The following is a 19,374-nucleotide window of genomic DNA, read 5'->3' as shown; positions in this document are numbered from 1 at the left end:
AAGCTGAGCTCCGGGTGCTGTTGGTGGGAAGAGCAGCCTTGCACTGACAAATGCACAGAGCACTGGCTGAGCCTATGGGACCCAGCTCCATCCGTGCTGGGCCCTGAAGTCACAGGACTACAACAGACCAGCTCCCCACCACAGGCCCAGAGTCAGAGGTCCGGGGGCCCCATCAGGCTGTTCCCTGGCTATAAAGCCAGGAGCTGGCGGCTCATGCCTGTAATTCCAGCTACTCAGGAAGCTAAGATCTGAGGATCACAGTTTGAAGCCAGCCCAGGGCAGAAAAGTGCATGAGACTCTTATCTCCAATTAACTAGAAAAAATCCAGAAGTGGAGGTGTGGCTCAAGTCGTAGAACATCAGCCTTGATCAAAAAAGCTAAGTGGGGGGCTGGGGATATAGCCTAGTGGCAAGCGTGCCTGCCTCGGATACACGAGGCCCTAGGTTCGATTCCCCAGCACCACATATACAGAAAACGGCCAGAAGCGGCGCTGTGGCTCAAGTGGCAGAGTGCTAGCCTTGAGCGGGAAGAAGCCAGGGACAGTGCTCAGGCCCTGAGTCCAAGGCCCAGGACTGGCCAAAAAAAAAAAAAAGCTAAGTGGGGCTGGGGATATGGCTTAGTGGCAAGAGTGCTTGCTTCGTATACATGAGGCCCTGGGTTCAATTCCCCAGCACCACAAATACAGAAAACGGACAGAAGCGGCGCTGTGGCTCAAGTGGCAGAGTGTTAGCCTTGAGCAAGAAGAAGCCAGGGGGGCTGGGGATATAGCCTAGTGGCAAGAGTGCCTGCCTCGGATACACAAAGCCCTAGGTTCGATTCCCCAGCACCACATATACAGAAAACGGCCAGAAGTGGCGCTGTGGCTCAAGTGGCAGAGTGCTAGCCTTGAGCGGGAAGAAGCCAGGGACAGTGCTCAGGCCCTGAGTCCAAGGCCCAGGACTGGCCAAAAAAAAAAAAAAAAAAAAAAAAAAAAAAGAAGAAGCCAGGGACAGTGCTCAGGCCCTGAGTTCAAGCCCCAGGACTGACATGTATGTGAAAATCTCTCTCTCTCTCTCTCTCTCTCTCTCTCTCTCTCTCTCTCTCTCCCTCTCTAGTTCAAGTTTGCCCTAAGCCACGATCTGTCTCCCGCCCCACACCTTTTTTTGTTGGTCATAGGCTTGAACTCAAGGCCAGCACTCTGTCCCTGAGGGGTATTTTTGCTCATGGCTGGTGATCTACTACTTGAGTTACAGTTCTACATCCAGCATTTTTGGTGGTCAATTGGTAATAAGAGTCACGTAGACTTTCCTGCCTGGGCTAGGTTTGAACTGTGATCCTCAGATCTTAGCCTCCGGAGTAGCTGAGATTCCAGGAGGGAGCTGCTGGTGTGTGTCTCGGCTGGGTGTGGAAGACAGTCAGAGAAAAGCTTTCTGTGTAAGAGGTGGCACGTGCACATGCACAAGCAGCCTCAATTCCAGTATACTCTGATGGTTGTCAGTAATTATTTACAACCTGGGACCCTCAGACCTCTGAGAGCAGGCCACAGAGAGGTAGGGAGGGACACAATCAGGACTGGCAACCTCCATCAGAAGGGGTCACTTCATTATACCAGGCCTTGTCCTCCTGGATTAAGCAGAGATCCTCCTTGCCTGATAACCAGGTGTGCGGGTATCTGTGTACGCATGCGCAGTGACCTCTGGCTTGCATCACAAATGCAAATGCACAACTGCAACTAAACCCTAAGGCCAAGGACCTGCACACTGGGAAGGTGGGGTCTGAATTGCTATGCCATGTATAGCATGACTTAATTTCTGTGCTGGTCTTAGAGCTTGGACTCAGGGCCTGGACAATGTCCCTGAGCTTTTTCAATCAAGGCGAATGCTCTAGCACTTGAGCCACAGCTTCACGTCTGAGTTTTTGATGGTTCATCGGAGATGAGGGTCTCACTGACTTTCCTGCTTGGGCTGGCTTCAAACCGTGATCCTCAGCTCAGTCTCCTGAGTAGCTAGGGTTACAAGGCATGAGCTGCCAGTGCCCAGTCCCAACGTATTCTTTTATTCAGTAAAATATCATATTCCTTACATGCATTCCTCCTATAGCTTTAAAACTTAACATTAAACACGGAGGCCTCCCAAACAGAGTATTGTAATTCAACACCAAAGCCCTAAACTAGTAGCAGGAACTAGTACGAACATCATAGTAGCAGCTTAGAATAGTTCAGCTTCAAAGTTTTCCAATAATCCTTTGCTTTTGATATTATAACTTCTATCATTATTTTCCTACAGAGCAGCACGTGTGTGTGCACACACACACACACACACCACACTATACACACAGTACAAACAGGATGGCACTTGTTTTGAATACATGCTTAGCCAAGTACTTAACCAGCAAAAGAAAGATGAGAATACGTTTCTTCCTGGCCCTCCCTCCCTTTCTTCTTTCCTTCCTTCCTTCCTCCCTCCTTCCTTCCCTCCCTCCTTCCTTCCCTCCCTCCTTCCTTCCCTCCCTCCTTCCCTCCCCCCTTCCTTCCTCCCCCTCCTCTATGACTTTCTATTTTTAGGGTCAGGTGACTATGAGAACTAACTGCAGAGAGGAAGAATACAAGTGCAGGGGCTGGCCAGGGTTGGAGGGGAGGAGAGAGGGGGATCCAGACCACCCCCCCATTCCAGGGTGACCCTGAGCCACAAGCCACAGGATCACAAGGCCACAGAACACATTTGCTAGAAGTTCTGAGCTGGAAATCGCCATCGGCATGTTTCCTGGTTGTCGGTAAAGCGGCCGCACTGGGGCTCCTTGCGGCGGGGCTAAGTGGAAATCCATTAGATGAAGAAGCATTTGGTTTTGAAAACCCAGAAAAGCAGACATCAACTTGGGCTTGGCAGTCACTTGGAATATGATATTCTATTTCTAAATACTTCCAGTGACACGGGCTCAGCCGTTTGGAGAAACGCCCTCAGCTGTCAATCACCCAACCTGGAAATGCCGCGTTCCTGAGTCATGGTGTAAGCGAACCGTTCTGCCTGCGGAAAAGCAAGCAGAAGTGATTCGTACCATTCGGGATCTTGGAGCCACCCTTAAACAGAATCTCACCAATCTTACAGAATAACCCCAAGTCCAGGGACCATGCCATGCTCCCCAATAATTAACCTCACTATTCAGGCATCTCCCCAAAGCCACCTCCTCCTTTGTCTGTCAGTCCCCAGGTCCCTGGCCATGTTCTGTCCCCAGTATTTTTTCCTACCTTCCCTTCTAGAATGCACAGTATTTGTGCTGTCATCTTTCTCCTGCCACAATGAGTGGAATCAATTCTCTATCGGCTGTTTCAATCAACGAGTCCCAGGGCAATAGAGAAGCGATAGCATTCATCTTCTAGTGGCCTTCATCCTCTAGTTTCTAGGGCTGTGTGTGTGTGTGTGTGTGTGTGTGTGTGTGTGATTTCTCTCCTCTGCAACAATACACCATCAAGGCAAACACTGCTACTCAATTCGAAACATGTCCTCCCCTTTCCCCCCACGCCATTTGAGAGACATTTGTGTCTTCAGAAAGGCACGGACACCATATTAGCACATTGTGTGTACCTCTACAGAGAGATTAAAGTGAAAAAAATAATAAAAGTCCCCTAAATCCATAAGGCCCTGCAGAACGGCCCCAAGGGAACTGAACAACAGTACTGACCTGGTCATACTTGCTTAACCACCTTTCCTCGCCTTCCTCCTGCCAGTGTGTGCGTGGCCAGGGCCCCCGGGGGGCCAGGCCGGCCTTGAGGTGCAGCCTAGCCCCGACACTTCAGGGGCTCCTCTGCAGGGCTTTGGGGAGGAGCCTGCTCCCCACATGCCACTCCAAGGCATTTTTAGCCTAAGCAGCAGCTTTTAGCTCTAGATTGCACGATGGTGAAATACAACCTTTTATTCCTGCAGGAGGGAATGCAAGAGGCTGCAGACTGTGGAGGGGAGGAGAGAGGGGGATCCAGCCCCGCCCCCCCAACACACCCCAGGGTGACCCTGGGCAGCATTTCCTTCCCTGTCCCAGAGGGTGAGGGCTCAGCCTCCTCCTGCTGGCTGCTTCACCAGCATCGCACAGAAAGCAATGGCGGCTGAGCCTGGACCAGCTCAGCTCGGACGCAAGCAGTGCTCCCCGGCACAGCCTCCCAGAAGCTTCCTACATCTCTGCAGATCTTACTGAAGAAAAGGGGGATGGTGGCAATCCCCCCGCCCCCCAAGACAGTCCCAGGGCATAAAGGTTCTATTTTCCTTAGTAATAAAAACTGCAGCCCAGGCACTGGTGGCTCACACCTGTAAGCCTGAGATCTGAGGACTGAGGTTCAAAGCCAGCCTGGGCAGGAAAGTCCGTGAGACTCTTATCTCTAGTTGTCCACAAAAAGCCAGAGGTGGAGATGTGGATCAAGTGGTAGAGTGCTAGCCTTGAGCAAAAAGCTTAGGGACAGTGTCCAGGCCCTGAGGTCAAGCCCCAGGACCAGCACACAGACACACAGACACACACAGACACACAGACACACACACACACACACACACACACACCAATGAATTCTAAGGTGATGCCTAACATCTGAGATATCCATCTGACAGTCAGATATTAAGATGCTTATAATATTCATTAAAATTGGCTTCTTCCTTATCTTTCTTCTTCTTCTTCCTCCTCCTCCTCTTTTTCTTTTTTTGTTGTTGCAGTATTGCGGTCTAAAGTCAATACTTTGTGCTCACTAGGCTTGATTAAGTGTCTCTGTCTCTCTCAGTCTCTCTGTCTCTCTGTCTCTGTCTCTGTCTCTATCTCTGTCTCCCTCTCTCTCCTGGGCCTGGGCACTGTCCCTGAGCTCTTATGCTCAAAGCTAGTGCTCTACCACTTGAGCCACAGATAAGAGTCTCGTGGAGGGGCTGGGAATATGGCCTAGTGGTAAAGTGCTTGCCTCGTATACATGAAGGCCTGGGTTCAATTCCTCAGCAATATATATGCCAGAAGTGGAGCTGTGGCTCAAGTGGTAGAGTACTAGCCTTGAGCAAAAAGAAGCCAGGGACAGTGCTCGGGCTCTGAGTTCAAGCCCCAGGTATGGCCAAAAAAAAAAAAAAAGTCTTATGGACTTTTTCTGTCCAGGCTGGCTTCAAACCACAATCCTCAGATCTCAGCCTCTTGAGTAGTTAGGATCACAGGTGTGAGCCCCCAGCACCCAGCTTTGTGATGGCTATTTTCAAGGTAGGGTCTTGTTTTATATTTGGGATAAAACATAAAATAGCCTGGACTGCTGGACTGTGGTCCTCCTATGCATGCTTCCTCTGTGGCTGGGATTACAGATGGGCATCACCGTGCCCAGCCACTGCTAAAGACAGAGGCTCCTGAACTTTCCCCTACCCCCAGGATGCCACGAACTCTGCTTCCCAAGTAGCTAAGATTACAGGCATGAGCCACAGCACCCAGCCTGAAGTTGGCACATTCTATGGCTTGTTCACCATTGTGGAAATGGCATGACTTTTTTCAGGAAGTGAGAAGAAAATCCTATACGGGAACTAGGGAAAGATTCTGCCGGTCCACCTGTGGGTCTTCTCTCTTAGGAATTAATCTGTGGCAAGACAGCACTCAGAAAAACCCACACACGAGTTACCACCCTGTACAGATAGCAGGCACCACACACTTGTTTGTTTGTTCCCTCCCTCTCTCCCTTCCTCCCCCTCTCTCTCTCTTTCTCCCTCTCTCCCTTCCTCCCTCCCTCCCTCCTCCTTCCCTTCCTCCTTTCTTCTCTCCCTCCTTCATTCACTCTCCCTCTCTTCCTCCTTCCCTTATTCTCTCTCCCTCCCTCTCTCCCTTATTCTCCGTCTCCCTTTCTGTCATTATCTCCCTCTCTCTCTCCCCCTTTCCCTCCCTCCTTCCATCTCTTCTCCCCTCTCCCCCTCTCCCTTTTGCTTTCTCTTTCTCCCTCTGTGTGTCTGATGCTGTCTGTGCCAGTCTTGGTGTGGCTGTCACCTGTCTGTCTCCACACGAGTGTTATTCTGAATATTAAAGTAAAGTCCTCCACCATGGCTTGGTGACCACAAGTATCTTAGGCATGCCTGGGCTCTGCTCTCAAGGCTCCCTGCCCCCCTCCCCTTCCCTCCCCGCCATCTCCCTCCTTGGTGTTTCTGACTACTAGTAAAGGCATTCTTCTCTTTGCTAGTGGTCTGTCTCTGAGCCTGAATATTTAAGTTCCCATTCCTTGAAACCAGCCTGGGAGAGGAACTGTGCTTGTTTTGGGTTAAGAATTAAAAAAAAAAAAAAAAAAGGAACAAGAGAAAGGAGACATTGTCTAAGGTCCAATTTAGAAAATTTTCGGATAGCTTATCTTGGCAACTTCCTAAAGCTACTGCTGACTTATTCAAGTTTTCAGAAATCACTTTGCAGATAACAATGTTACAAAGGTGTTTTTTGTTTTTTTTTTTTTTTGTCTGTGTAACAGAAGGAGAGGATGGAAACATTGTTTTGTAATGATGGTAAGTTTGGAAGGAAACATTGATTTAATCACTGATGGGAAAGCAGAGTTCCAGAGCTGACAAGCTTGCATGAGAGCTCCCCCACATTCCTACCCCGACTCTGGTGCAAGCTTCCCATTGAACTTGAAGGTGTCCCTACCCCCCCTGCCCCCGTCCCCCCCATCTAGTTTTCCCAATCAGGGCACAAAAGCAATGGCTGAGCAAACTGCTCTATTTGGAAAAACAAAGCGATCAACAGCCTCAACACTCAACGAAGGGACAGCTCCCTGGTCCCTCTTTCAAGAAGGGGAAATCAATTCACTTCCGAAGATTTCTACATCTTCAGGCCCCGGAGGGGTTAAGTTGGGACGCGCAGGGCCGGGTTTGTGGCTGTTCTCCTGAAGTCCCCTGTGAGTCGGTGGTCAGTCGGTGGGCCCTGGGCCCAGGTGGTGGGGCTCAGGCCTTGGGCCTGGCTCTTCCTCACCTCGGCTATGCCGGGCCGTACTGTTTCCTTTATTGGGCTAGAACCTCCAGCACGATGCTAAATAGAAACGGTCAGAGTGACTTTCTCGCCTGGCTCCCGACAGCAGAGGGAAAATTCAGTCTTTCACTATGAAGGATGATGTTAGCTATGCATTTTAAATAGACGCAGCTTAGGAGGTTGAGGGAAGGGGCGGAGCTCCAGGCCACAAGAAAGGATTGGAGGGGCTGGGGATATGGCCTAGTGGCAAGAGAGCTTGCCTCGTATACATGAGGCCCTGGGTTCGATTCCCCAGCACCACATATACAGAAAACGGCCAGAAGTGGCGCTGTGGCTCAAGTGGCAGAGTGCTAGCCTTGAGCAAAAAGAAGCCAGGGACAGTGCTCAGGCCCTGGGTCCAAGGCCCAGGACTGGCAAAAAAAAAGAAAGGATTGGAGTTCCTAGAAAGGGGCGGGGCTTCAAGAACTGAGAAAGAAGAGGAGCTCCAGACCACAAGGGGTGGAGCTCCTGTAAGGGGGCGGAGCTCCAGGCCACAAGATAGGATTGGAGTTCCTAGAAAGGGGCGGGGCTCCAAGAACTGAGAAAGGGGTGGAGCTCCAGGCCACAAGGGGGTGGACCGGCTCCTGTAAGGGGGCGGAGCTCCAGGCCACAAGAAAGGGGTGTTTCTTTTTTTTTTTTTTTTTTGGCCAGTCGTGGGCCTTGGACTCAGGGCCTGAGCACTGTCCCTGGCTTCTTCCCGCTCAAGGCTAGCACTCTGCCACTTGAGCCACAGCGCCACTTCTGGCCGTTTTCCATATATGTGGTGCTGGGGAATCGAACCTAGGGCCTCGTGTATCCGAGGCAGGCACTCTTGCCACTAGGCCATATCCCCAGCCCCAAGAAAGGGGTGTTTCTTGAAGCCACGTGAGCAGGACAGGTACCCACAGCACCCACTTCCTAACTGAGGCCGGCATCCTGGGACAGGCCGTGAGCTCCCTAATGCTGGGAGTAACCAATTATATGCTGGGCAAAGACCACTGAGCTTCGAGCGATTGTCAGTCCTCCCCGAGCGCGGAGCTGCTGTCTCTGGGCTCTGCCTATAGCTGGGTTCGGATGGATCCTCCGGGCTATGGCTCCCGCCACCCCGGCTACCACCCAGTCACCCTCCCTCCTTCGCCGGGCTCAGCAGGCGATTCCTTACTGGGCACGGGACATCTTCCCTGTGCCTGCTCGGAGGTGGGTCCTCCACTGACCATGATGTCCCCAGTAATAGCCTCACCCTTCGCCCCCCCCCCCACCCCCCGTCCAGGCTAATGGGTACAGATTGGATCCTTCTAGAATACTCATTAGTGGCCCAGCCAGAAGGCAAGCGGCAGCCCAAGGTGGGTGGAGCACTTCCTAATTCTATTTCCTACTTTTTATTTCTAGACTAAAGAGCCCCAGCTTGAGCAACCCACTTGGCTCTGATATTCAAAAGGCAGACTTTCAATATAGACTTGAAGAAAAAAAAAAAGAAAGAAAAGAAAGACATTATTAGAAGTAGCTAATGAAACAACCTGGAATTTGAAGACCTTCTGGAAAGTTCCTTCTCCATCTTTGGTCCATGCTGAATCTGTCGGTGAGCTGTCCTCTTAGAGACCAGCTGCTCTGTCTGGTCTTTCAGGTATGAGGTGAGGACCCCCTACAGAGGGGCAGGAGAGCCCCCAAGTCCCTTGACCTTCTGCAATCCAGGAGAGTCTGGCCTGAGCAATTTAGAAGTTTCCCTACGTCTTGCCTCTCCGGGGTGGCTCCCCTCGGCTGGCAGAGCAGGTTTGTCCACTCCGGTGGGTGTCAGACACACAGAAGAATGTCTAATGACATGTTTGTCCAGGGAGCTCGGGCAGCGGCGGAGCTCGGGAAGCAACCCTCTCCCCCCTCTGTGCCCAGGGGGGCAGGAACCCACCAGAAATGCCTCGAAACTCCTCCAGATCGTGGAGGAGCTCACTGCTCACGAGGGGAAGATGTGGCCTGCCAGCTCCCGGCACGATGTCAGCCCTGCACCAGGCACCCTACACTTACAAGATGTGAAAGGGCAAACCATGCTAGCGGGGGGAGGGAGGCATGACTCAAGCGGTGGAGCACCTGCGTAACAAGCAAGCACAAAGGCCCCGGGTTCAAAGCCCACTACCATCAGAGGAAAATAAAGATAAAGAGGGAGAAAGAAAGGGTGAAACACTGCAGCTGGGATCAGGGCTTAACTGGTAGAGCACCTGCCTAGCAAGCAGAAAGCCCTGAGTTTAAAGCCCAGTATTGTCCCCAAAGAAAAAGGAAGAAAGTGTTAACAGTTTTAAATACACACAAGGTTAAATCACACAAGTCGGAGGTACAAGAGGTGCAAACAGCTGCTGAACACACAGCTAAAAAATACCATCTCCACCAAATCCACATGTTACAAAACCAAACACTGTATTTTATTTAACTTGGGTCTTTTCTTCTAAGCTATTCTAGCAGGTGTACTGAGAGTCAGATGAGATACACCTGCCATCTAAGCTCCGTGAGAGGCTGAGCGTGGAGTAGGCCTGCCCGGGCAGAAAGGTCTCTATGGAGGAAACTGGGTGGTGTAGCACACACCTGTAATCCCAGCAACAGTGGGACACCTGTCAGGAGACAAGACTTCAGCTCAGACTCATGCCCAAGGAGGGCGTGCGATCCTATCCTAAAAATAACCAGTGAAAATCAGGGCTGGAAGCCTGGCTCAGCAGTAGCACACCAGCCCAGCAAGCGCAAGGCCTGAGTTCAAATTCCTCTACCACCTAAAGAGAGGATGACAACCACCACAAGAAAGGTGGTGATAAAGGCCTGTATGACTCGATATCCTGTTTTCTTAAGGTATTTGAGTCCACGATACATTTTGTACCTGGTCCCTCATTTAAAAAAATAATTTCAGTGAGACATCCCTGCTCAGATATAGTTTATGACCAAGAAACACCAAGTAACTGTCGTTTGGCTTTCTGTAATTGACAACGCCTGAACTCCCGGCAGGACTAGCATGGTGGGTCCTGCCCGGCCCCGCCCTTACCATTGCTGGTCTCCATGGTGCATTCTGGCCCCAAGGCTGATCCCGGTCCCGCCGGGCCCACACACCAGTACATGCTGGGCGGTCTGCTCGTGCCAGCCATGGGCCCTTGAGGCTGGAGCCCTAAAGGCAGGTCCTGCCGTGGTCACCCCAGCCGCCAGCACCAGGCGCAGGTGGGTTACAGGCGTGGATGCACAGTCATGGTGGGTGGCTTTCTCCTGGAGGGAAAAGGACATTAGAAAATAAAATCTCTCATGAACGCCAGTCCTTACATGCAGCCGCTGCATCTTTATACCAATTCAGTGCTCTCTCTTTCTTCTCTCTCTCTCTTCCTCTCCTCTCTCTCTCTCTCTCTCTCTCTCTCTCTCTCTCTCTCTCGGTACTGGGGCTTGAACTCAGGGACTCACATTCAGCTACTCAGGAGGCTGAGATCTGAGGATTGTGGTTCAAAGCCAGTCTGGGCAGGAAAGTCCCTGTGAGACTCTTAACTCCAACTAACCACCAGAAAAACCAGAAGTGGAGCTGTGGCTCAAAGTGGTAGAGCGCTAGCCTTGAGCAAAAGAGCTCAGGGACAGCCTCCAGGCCCTGAGTTCAAGCCCCATGACCAAAATTGGAAAAAAAAGAAAAGAAAAGGCATCTCATGGACTTTTCTGCTTAGGCTGGCTTTGAGCCCAGGTAGCTAGGATGACAGGTGTGAGCCACTGACAACCAGCTCCTTTTCCAGACTTCTTAATAGGCCATTTTTTCTGGCCAAACCCATTGGGTGCTCCTCCATCTGACTTTAATGCTGGGTTCAGATCTCGTCTCCCCAGAGGAACCCCACAACCCCAAATCAGACACCAAGGCTCACGCTCCAGCTGGGTCACGATACACGGCTTTCTCTTTGCCCAGAACAGAGTTATAGAACCCCAGGGATGAGCATGGGGTCCCAGATGACAGCTAGACCACACCCCCCTAGCCCCCCCCCCCCCAAAGAAAAGGAGTCTGGAAGGAATGGTTACAGGTTATCAAGTTCTCTTAGTCTGTGCCTTACGGTTGGGTGCCAGTGGCTCACGCCTGTCATCTGGGTAATCAGGAGGCTGGGATCTGAAGATTGTGGAATGTGCTAGAAGAGTGTGGGTACTGAGGAAGCTATGGAAGAAAGGTGTGAGGGCACTGGGCCTTTGTCATCGGAAAGCCGGGATCTCAGGCACCTGGGCCAGGTGAGCCGGACCCCTTGAGGCAGGGAGGCTGGGCTAGCAGAGCCAGCACCCAGCTGGCACCCGGCTGGCACCCAGTTGGCATCTTGTTCTTTATGAGCCACATTTTGTTAAACCAAATAGGGACCGGCCCAGCAACACATGCAGTTGAGGCAGAGGAGCCCACAAAGTCCAAGGAAGGACGTGGACAAGATTCAGGGAGTGACGAAAACCCTCAGGGATGATAAGACCTCATCTGGAAAACGAACTGAAGAATGGTGGTAAGGGAGAACGCCGCAGACGGAATCTGCTCCCAGAGGAAGGTTCCGAGTCTGATATAAACATCCAGAAACTTCCGTGTCCTGCTACCTCGGCTCCAAAATACCTAACATCCTCAGCAAACACCTCCTCAAGTCTCAGATTCCCAACCACCGCATTCCTTCTCAAAACACAAGAGTCAGGTTGAGCACCTGTGGTGCTCCTGTAATCCCAGCTATTCAGGAGGTAGAGATCCAAGGATGGAAGTTCAAAGCCAGGCCAAGCAGGAAAGGCTGTGAAACTCTTATCTGCAGTTAATTATCTTTTTTTTTTTTTTTTAAAGCCAGAAGTGGAGTTGTGGTGCAAGTGGTAGAGCACTAGAGCTGCCCAAACAGCTCAGAGACAGTGCCCAGACCCCGAGTTCAAGCCCCAGGATTGGCACAAAAACAAAATAAAAAGCAACAAAACAAACCCACCAAGTGTCTTGTCCTACAAGGCTTTTTTTTTTTAAGTGATAGAAACAAAATCTTAAAGCTAGCTCAGGCTACCTTCACTCTGCACCCTGGGTTCCCCTTTCAGTTTCCGTTTGTAAATCACTCCGCTGCTGGTCGGTTTTGCCCAGGGAGCAGGTTCAGGCCTTAATCCCCACTTGCTTACACTGTAAGCCCCGGCTTTCTGATGAGGTAATTGAAGCTTTTCTTAATTTTTTTTTTTTTTTTTTTTGCTCCCAAACAGACACCAGGCTTCCTTCTGCTTCTTCTTAGGAGAACAGTTCAACGGAATCATGGTCAAGTGACATATTTTCCTTCTATTGTCCAAATAGGAGTTGCAAGAGGTGTGGTATTTTTTTAAACAAATTCCAGTAATGTGTATTTTAATCATATTAAAGTACACTATCCATTTCATTTTGCCAACTCTTTGTATCTGCGAATACTCGATCCATGTTTATTGGAAAAGCAAATAGGGGAACCTGACATTTGTTCTATAAAATGCCCTTCAAGCCTGTTTAGTAAAGCATGAGGTTAAAGATCTTATGAATCTGGAGAAGAGGGCTGACAGTCAAATAAAGTAACTGCTCTAAACCGGTGGCTGGTGGCTTACTCCTGTAATCCTAGCTACTCAGGAGGCTGAGATAGGAGAATCACAGCTCCAAGCAAGCCAGGGGCAGACAAATCCACAAAACTCTTATCTCCAACTAAACCATCAAGAAAAGACTCGGGGAGGCTGGGACAGTGGGTGGGTGGCCGGAGTTACCCAGGCCCACTGGAGTGCAAGGACTTCCCCTGGCTTTCCTGCCCAACACAGGACAAACGATCATGTTCCATCCCTTAGTTACTCAGAAGGCTGAGGTCTGCCCATGGCTGGAAGCTAACTCTGGCAAGAAAGCCTGTGAGACTCTTACCTCCGGTTAACCACCAGAAGGCTGGAAGCTGAGGTGAATCAAGTGGTAGAGTACCAGCCTTGAGTGCAAAAGTTCAGGGGCAGGGCCCGGGCCCTGAGTCCTAGCCCCAGTCCCAGCATAAGATATATATCCCTATCTATCTACATCTATCAAGATATATCTCTATCTATCTACATCTATATGGGTATCGATATCATCTATTACTGGTATGTTACTTAATAGTATATATATATATATATATATATATATATATATATATATATATATATATATATATACCTTTTTTTCTTTCTGGAGCAGGAGTAAAGATAGAAAAAACTAAACCCATGCAAGAAATTTAATGTTAAGGTTTTCCAAAATCGTGAGCACTCTGCTCCCTTTAATTCCCGAATACTCTGTCACTTTGTGTGTGACAAACTGGATTTACTGGAGCCTGGTGCAATATGTGTATGTACGTGTATGTGAAAGGTAGGGGTTAAGGTAAGGAGAGGCAGGCTATCCAGGCAAGAGTGTGAGACCCTAACAGGAAGAAAAGAAAACCACTAAGGTAAAATAGGCTGGCCGCTGGAGCACCTGCCTAGCAAGTTGGAGGCCTTGAGTTCAGATTCTCGATACTGGGGGGGAGTGCCTTTGTAAACCAGTAACCCCCCCACCCCACCCCAAATAGCCTATTTGGCCAGAGGTCTGCCAAGAATATAACTATCCATCTCGGATTTTCCACTTGCCAACCCTTGCAGGCAGATGTGTGCATAAGAAAGAAAAAAAAAAAAAAGGAAAATTCCTGGCTTCGAATTACACAGGGCAGATCAAGCTGGCTCTAGAGGCCCCCGAACTCCCCATCAATTCAATGTCTTCCCACCGGCCTCCCAGCCTTAGGGTTCCAGCCCGCATCCGTTTCCAGGGAAGGGGGCATGCCTTGTGTGGAGGGGAAGCGTGGCCACCCAGGCCACCTGGCACCCCCAGGCCGCCCCGGGGCTTAGAGTCTGGGGCGCCCAGGCCCTGCTGGGATCAAAGGGCGCGTTTCTTGCGTTGGCTCCCTGGGGCCCCCCTCCCCCTCGGCTTGGTCCTGTGCAGTGGTTGTTTCTGGGTACCAACCCCCCAATTCCCAGCGCGTTGGGAGTCCCAGAGCCGCGGGGGTACAGCTGGGGGGGAGCAGGGGTCCCGCTCGCCTCCGCGCCCCTTTGCCAGAGGCCTCCGGGCAAAGTCCACCGCTGAGCCAGCCCGCGGGCGCCGGCCCGGGGTGCGGGGAGGCCGGGGCTGCGCGCGGACCCCCGGCGTGCACTCACCTGTGGCTGCGGGGTTCGGGGCGCCTGGGATCGGGGCGCGGGCCGGGGCCTGGCGGTCCCTCCCTCCGCCCTCTGCCCCCCCGAGTTTCGGGCCGCGCGCCCGGCCGGGCCCAGACGCACTTCCTCAATCCTGAGCCCGCGGGCGGGCGCGAGGGCGGGGAGGAGACCGCGGGCCAGGCCGCCGCCCCCCCCCCTCCACCCCCAGGATGCGCCGCTGCGGGGGGCACGCGCGGAGGCCCCAGGACGGCCTGCCTCAGTTTCCCGAGCTGTGAAATGGAAGCGATCCGCGTCGCCGCTCGGGCCCCCCGCGTCTCCTCCAGCTTGGGGTCTCCCTGCTCTAGGCCTGGAGGAGCAGGCGGGGCGGGTCTCTGGGTGCCACGAAGGGCAGGTGAGCGCGCCCCGCCCGCCACAGGCTCCGCGTGCGAAGCTTCGAGAAGGCTGGAGAGCTCATGGGTGCGCAGGGCAGAACTGCGTCCTCGGCAAACGTTCCCGTTTTACGCACTGCCTTTGCCACGCGAATCGCATCTATGGAACTATGTATGAATATGTACATATACAACGTGTGTGCGTTCCTGGGATTCGAACTCGGGGCCTTCGTGCTTGATTGGGGGGGGGGAGTGGCAGGTACTCCACCACTCAAACCCTGCCTCCACGCACACCCCTTCTTTTGGCTATAGGTAGTTTTTCAGATAGCCTCCCTCTTTCCTCCTCTTGTCTCCCAGGATCCTGCCTTTTGCACAGCTGGGATGACAAGCTGGAACCACCACACCTGGTTTATTTATTTATTTATTTATTGGGGGGGGGGGGGAGGCAGTCCTGGGCCTTGGACTCAGGGCCTGAGCACTGTCCCTGGCTTCTTTTTGCTCAAGGCTAGCACTCTGCCACTTGAGCCACAGCGCCACTTCTGGCCGTTTTCTGTATATGTGGTGCTGGGGAATCGAACCCAGGGCTTCATGTATAGGAGGCGAGCACTCTTGCCACGAGGCCATATTCCCAGCCCTGGTTTATTTCTTGAGATGAGGACTTGCTCACTCTTTGCTGGAGCTGGCCTCCAACTCTGATCCTCCTTATGTCTGCCTCCCAACCAGCTGGGATTGCAGGTGCCTGAAGCCTCTCATTTGATGAAGAATATTGCTACTGGGTGAATCCCTCCTCAGTTTTCTTAATTTTATGGGATATGCACTGGATTTGATGAACACGGATCGTGTTTGATTTTTTTTTTCCGCTGGCAGGGTAGGATGTAATAACGGGAGACTGATAACCAAATGCAAACCCCAGTCCCGCGTGGGGTGAGCTCCGCCCCCGGCCTGTGGCTCCTGCGGAGAGGGCTCGGCGCCACCTAGCGCCGCTGGGAGGAACTGCAAGCCCGGGCCCCGGGCCCCCGCACAGCCAGGCCTCTGGGGCAATGGAACTTTGAGGGCAGACATTGGGGCTCGGACGCTGGGCCTGGGCGCTGCCCCTTCTCTCTTTCACTCGAGGTGGGGGCGCTACCACTTGAGGTACAGCTCCATTTCTGGCTCTTAGGTGGTTAATTGGAGACAAGAGTCTCAAAAACTTTCCTTCCCCGGGCTGACTTTGAACCTTGATCCTCAGAACTTAGTGCCTGGTGTAACTTCTGAGCTGGCCTCACCCTCCCACCCCCCCACCCCCCCACCCCCCACCCCCCCACCCCACAACGCAGCTTACTTATTAGGCATGTGTTAATTCCAAGTTTGCAGAGGAATTGTTACCATTATTGACCTTTTTCTTTTCTTTTTTACCCCTGCTGATCCAGGGCCCTCTTTCTTTTGCTGGCACTTCAACCCAGATATTCAGCCATTTCAGGCTGCTTCCCAAAGTGGGAAGAGTTTGATTCAGTTTATGAACTTGAATTAACTTTTCTGGTTACAGGCGAGTAAAGTGGGCAGCTACTCCTCTTGAGACATCTGATTGTCTTTCTCCATCTGGAATTCTGTTTCTTCTGATCATGTCCCCCCCCCTTCCCCCCGTGTGTTTGTGTGTGTGTGTGTGTTTGTGTGTGTGTGCGCGCACGCATGTGCACCAGTTCTGGTGCGTGAACGTAGGGCTGGCCTGAACACTATGCCTTATCTTTTTCACTCAAAGCTGGCACTCTTTCCACTCCTGTGTGTGTGTGTGTGTGTGTGTGTGTGTGTGTGTGTGTTAACAGTGTCATGGACTTTCTAATTCAGACTGGCTTCAAACCACAGTCCTTAGATCTTGGTTTTCTGAGCAGCTAGGATTACAGGTGTGAGCCACCAGAGCCTGATTGATCATCTCTCTTTGAACAATTCTTTAAATACTCTTCATTCTCCTGTAAGCACAAGTCAGCCACTTGGCTTGGTGCAAGGAGCTAAGACATTAGAAAGGTTCTATCTGTCAACAGAAGCAGCCAGGACATCTCAAAGGCGTACATACACACGTGCACACACGTGCGCACACACACACACACACCACATCCTGGCTACTGTCATCAGGGTGTCTCTCTTTGGGCAGTGACATTTTAGTAAGCTGAGCAAATAAATGTCTTTTTCCTATAATTTTCAGTGTATATCTGGATTGAGCTATGAGATGTTCCTAAACTATCGGTATACCATAAATGCCTCCGGAGAGGCTCTGACTCAGCTTCCCGTGTGTGTGTGGACATGTGTGTTTGTGTGAGTGCTACAGCTTGAACTTGGTCTGGGCACTCTCATTTGGCTTTCTCAAAGTTGGCCCTCTTCCACTTGAATCACAGCTCTACTTCTGGCTTTTGGGTGTTTAATTGGAAAGAAGAGTCTCCAGATTTTCCTGTCTGGGCTGGCTTTGAACCTCGATCTTTAGATCTTAGCCTCCTGAGTAGCTAGGGTTTCAGGCATGAAAAACAGGTGCTGGGCTAGAGGTAGGTTTTATATTTATGTCAATCCCAGAGCCTGGACGACCGAGGAGCTGTGATTTTATTCAAGTCATGTTGTACAGAAGTTCCTAAAAAAAAAGGCTTACCGTCAAACTGCAATGAGTTTGATCTTTCAATTAAAAAAAACCCATCATGTTTCTGAAATACCCCATTTTATTTATCATTGTTGAACACAGTCTGCAGTTAGAATCAGTATGGCCATTTTAAAAACCATCCCATGTGGGTACATTTTTAAAAGGAGTGAAATCTAACATATAGCTTTGCATTTCTAGATACAGTATATTACAGAAGGTTAAATATACCACCTCTGTGTACTTACAGCTATAAAAAGATACATTAACGATAGCCATTATAAATAAGGTTGAATTCCATCTTAAAGGCATTATCATACATACAGTGGAAGAATAAGAACTGTCTAATGCACTACTTTGAAAAGTAGTGTCATGGACGAGGAGAAATTTCAATGTAACAACTTTACTGGTAACATAAGCGATAAAGGTTTCCAATGGAGGAAGGTGAATTACTTATCTTTGACAAGGATGATACCCTTAACCCAAATAGGATTTTTCTTTAGTCACATGCTGCTTCTGATCATAATGTTTCAGTACTGACATCACTCCTCCAACTTAATCCTTAGACACAAGCACCCCTTTTCCCAATAAGAAAAGTCTTAGATAATAACAGTAAGAGAACCTGAATAAACTCAATTTGTTTGGTTTGCTGTTTAAAGCTGTAGGCAGGTACCGTTGGCGCCCAGAGTTAACAGGTGAAATGACTTACACATTATTTGCATCCATCCAGAGGAAAAGCAAATTTGATCACTTAGTGGAATAATGAGGCTCCTCACAGTTTCTCCATGTCCCCTAGATGGTACTTATTAGCTAATCAGAAACGAATGCCCGGATCAGACTTCCAAAAAGCAGAGATGGACTATCAGCCTAATCTTTCCAGTGTGTACATTTTACTAGCCAAAATGAATCATGGAACCAAGGTCAAGGAAAAGTATATAGACTCACTGTAATGGGTTATCGAATGTGGCAGAGTGCATGGTTTATTAAAAAAAAGAGATTGTGACTCTGATTGGTCAAAGGTGGGGCTTAATTATATCCTAACATCGGCTCTGTCATTGTGCTGATAGGGTAGGTGCTAGGTCCTCAACAGCAGACGACCTAACACTGTCCTCCAGCTCAGAAAGTGCCCATGTGAAGGTAGCCCATGACATCATTTGAGAGTGAGCTCTTTAGCTTGATCCTATTCCCAAGGCTGGATTCGTCTCAAGGTGAACCTCAAGGTCAATGTCAACATGCAGTCCTCAGAACCCACACCTGTACATGCCCAGGTCCCTGGATGCCCTCCCGAAAGATTCCTGCATCACACCCTCGAAACCCTTTCATTTCCATATGCATTTTAGTCTTAGTGCCAGTCCTTTCCTCTGGACAGGCCCACCCTCCCCTCAGGGTCTCATTTTGTGCACAAGTGACCCTCAGGGGAAGGGAGCTGATTCCCAGTTCTAACCGGAAGCCATATCTGGACACATCTTAATACCAGGTTGCGTTCACAGAGCCCTCAGAAAGGGCTCCACAGCTCCCCTGTCAGGCAGGCGTGATCGCTCACACCCGGCCTGATGGCAGGCGTCCAGAGTTTGAGCAACAGAACACAAGGAGGAGATGGAAGGAAAAGCCATCCCTCTCCAGTAGCGTGGAGGCGTTCAGAGGAAAGGGGCTGGGGGCCGGGGGTCGATGGCAGATGGTACGTGGTTTCCTTGGTGTGTTTCATTGGCCACCTCCCGTCATCCAGCATCTGAGCCCGGAGCCTGCCTTCTTCAGGCGTTCTTGTCGTCGAGTTTGATGGTGACCGTTTTGACCTCTGTGTATTCGGCCAGTGCGTATTCACCTCTGAGATGACAGGAGAGAGGACAGTTCACCTTGGGGCGGAGGGGATCACACCATGGTTTTGGGGAGTTATTCTAATGCCTGATTACTCTTTTGGGTAGCTTGGGGATCAGTCATTCAAGAAGGGATATTGTGATTCACGTCTTGCCAGATGGAGAAGATGGGATTAGTGAGCTTGTATAATTGGACACTCATAGCTCCTGCCTGTAATCCCAGCTACTCGGGAGGTTGAGATCGGAGGACTGTGGTTCAAAGACAGCCTGGGCAGGAAAGGCTGTGAGTGTCTTACCTCCAATTAGCCACCAGAAAAGCAGAAGTGGAGTTGTAGTTCATAGTGGTAGAGGATGCTAACCTTGAGTGAAAAAGCTCAAGAACAGTGCCCAGGCACTGAGTTCAAGTCTCACAACCGATACAAACAAACAAATAAGTAAGATAAACATAAATGTGTTTGTATAATGGACATCCTCAAATCATGGCCTCCTGAGTAGCTAGAATTACAGGCAGGAGTCACTG

The 19,374-nt window shown here is 50.7% G+C and overlaps 2 protein-coding genes across 2 annotated transcripts in view; both read right to left on the bottom strand.

Annotated features, from left to right (window-relative positions):
- Lrrk1 (leucine rich repeat kinase 1) overlaps positions 1-14,211 on the bottom strand; it is a 71,492-nt gene extending 57,281 nt beyond the window's left edge. The window contains 2 exon segments of the mRNA XM_048369170.1: positions 9,956-10,170; positions 14,077-14,211. Of these exon segments, the coding sequence (XP_048225127.1) occupies positions 9,956-10,055 (100 nt within the window). The 5' untranslated portion in view covers positions 10,056-10,170; positions 14,077-14,211.
- A 2,893-nt stretch (positions 14,212-17,104) lies between these two features.
- Positions 17,105-19,374, bottom strand: part of Aldh1a3 (aldehyde dehydrogenase 1 family member A3) — a 29,536-nt gene continuing 27,266 nt past the window's right edge. The window contains exon 13 of the mRNA XM_048329479.1: positions 17,105-18,864. Within this exon, the coding sequence (XP_048185436.1) occupies positions 18,792-18,864 (73 nt within the window). The 3' untranslated portion in view covers positions 17,105-18,791. The remainder of the gene's footprint in view (positions 18,865-19,374) is intronic.

Source organism: Perognathus longimembris, chromosome 20 (assembly GCF_023159225.1).
Source record: "Perognathus longimembris pacificus isolate PPM17 chromosome 20, ASM2315922v1, whole genome shotgun sequence".
Taxonomy (NCBI): Eukaryota; Metazoa; Chordata; class Mammalia; order Rodentia; family Heteromyidae; genus Perognathus; species Perognathus longimembris.
Note: the sequence above shows the minus strand (reverse complement) of the source record. Positions and strands in the feature narration are given on the sequence as shown.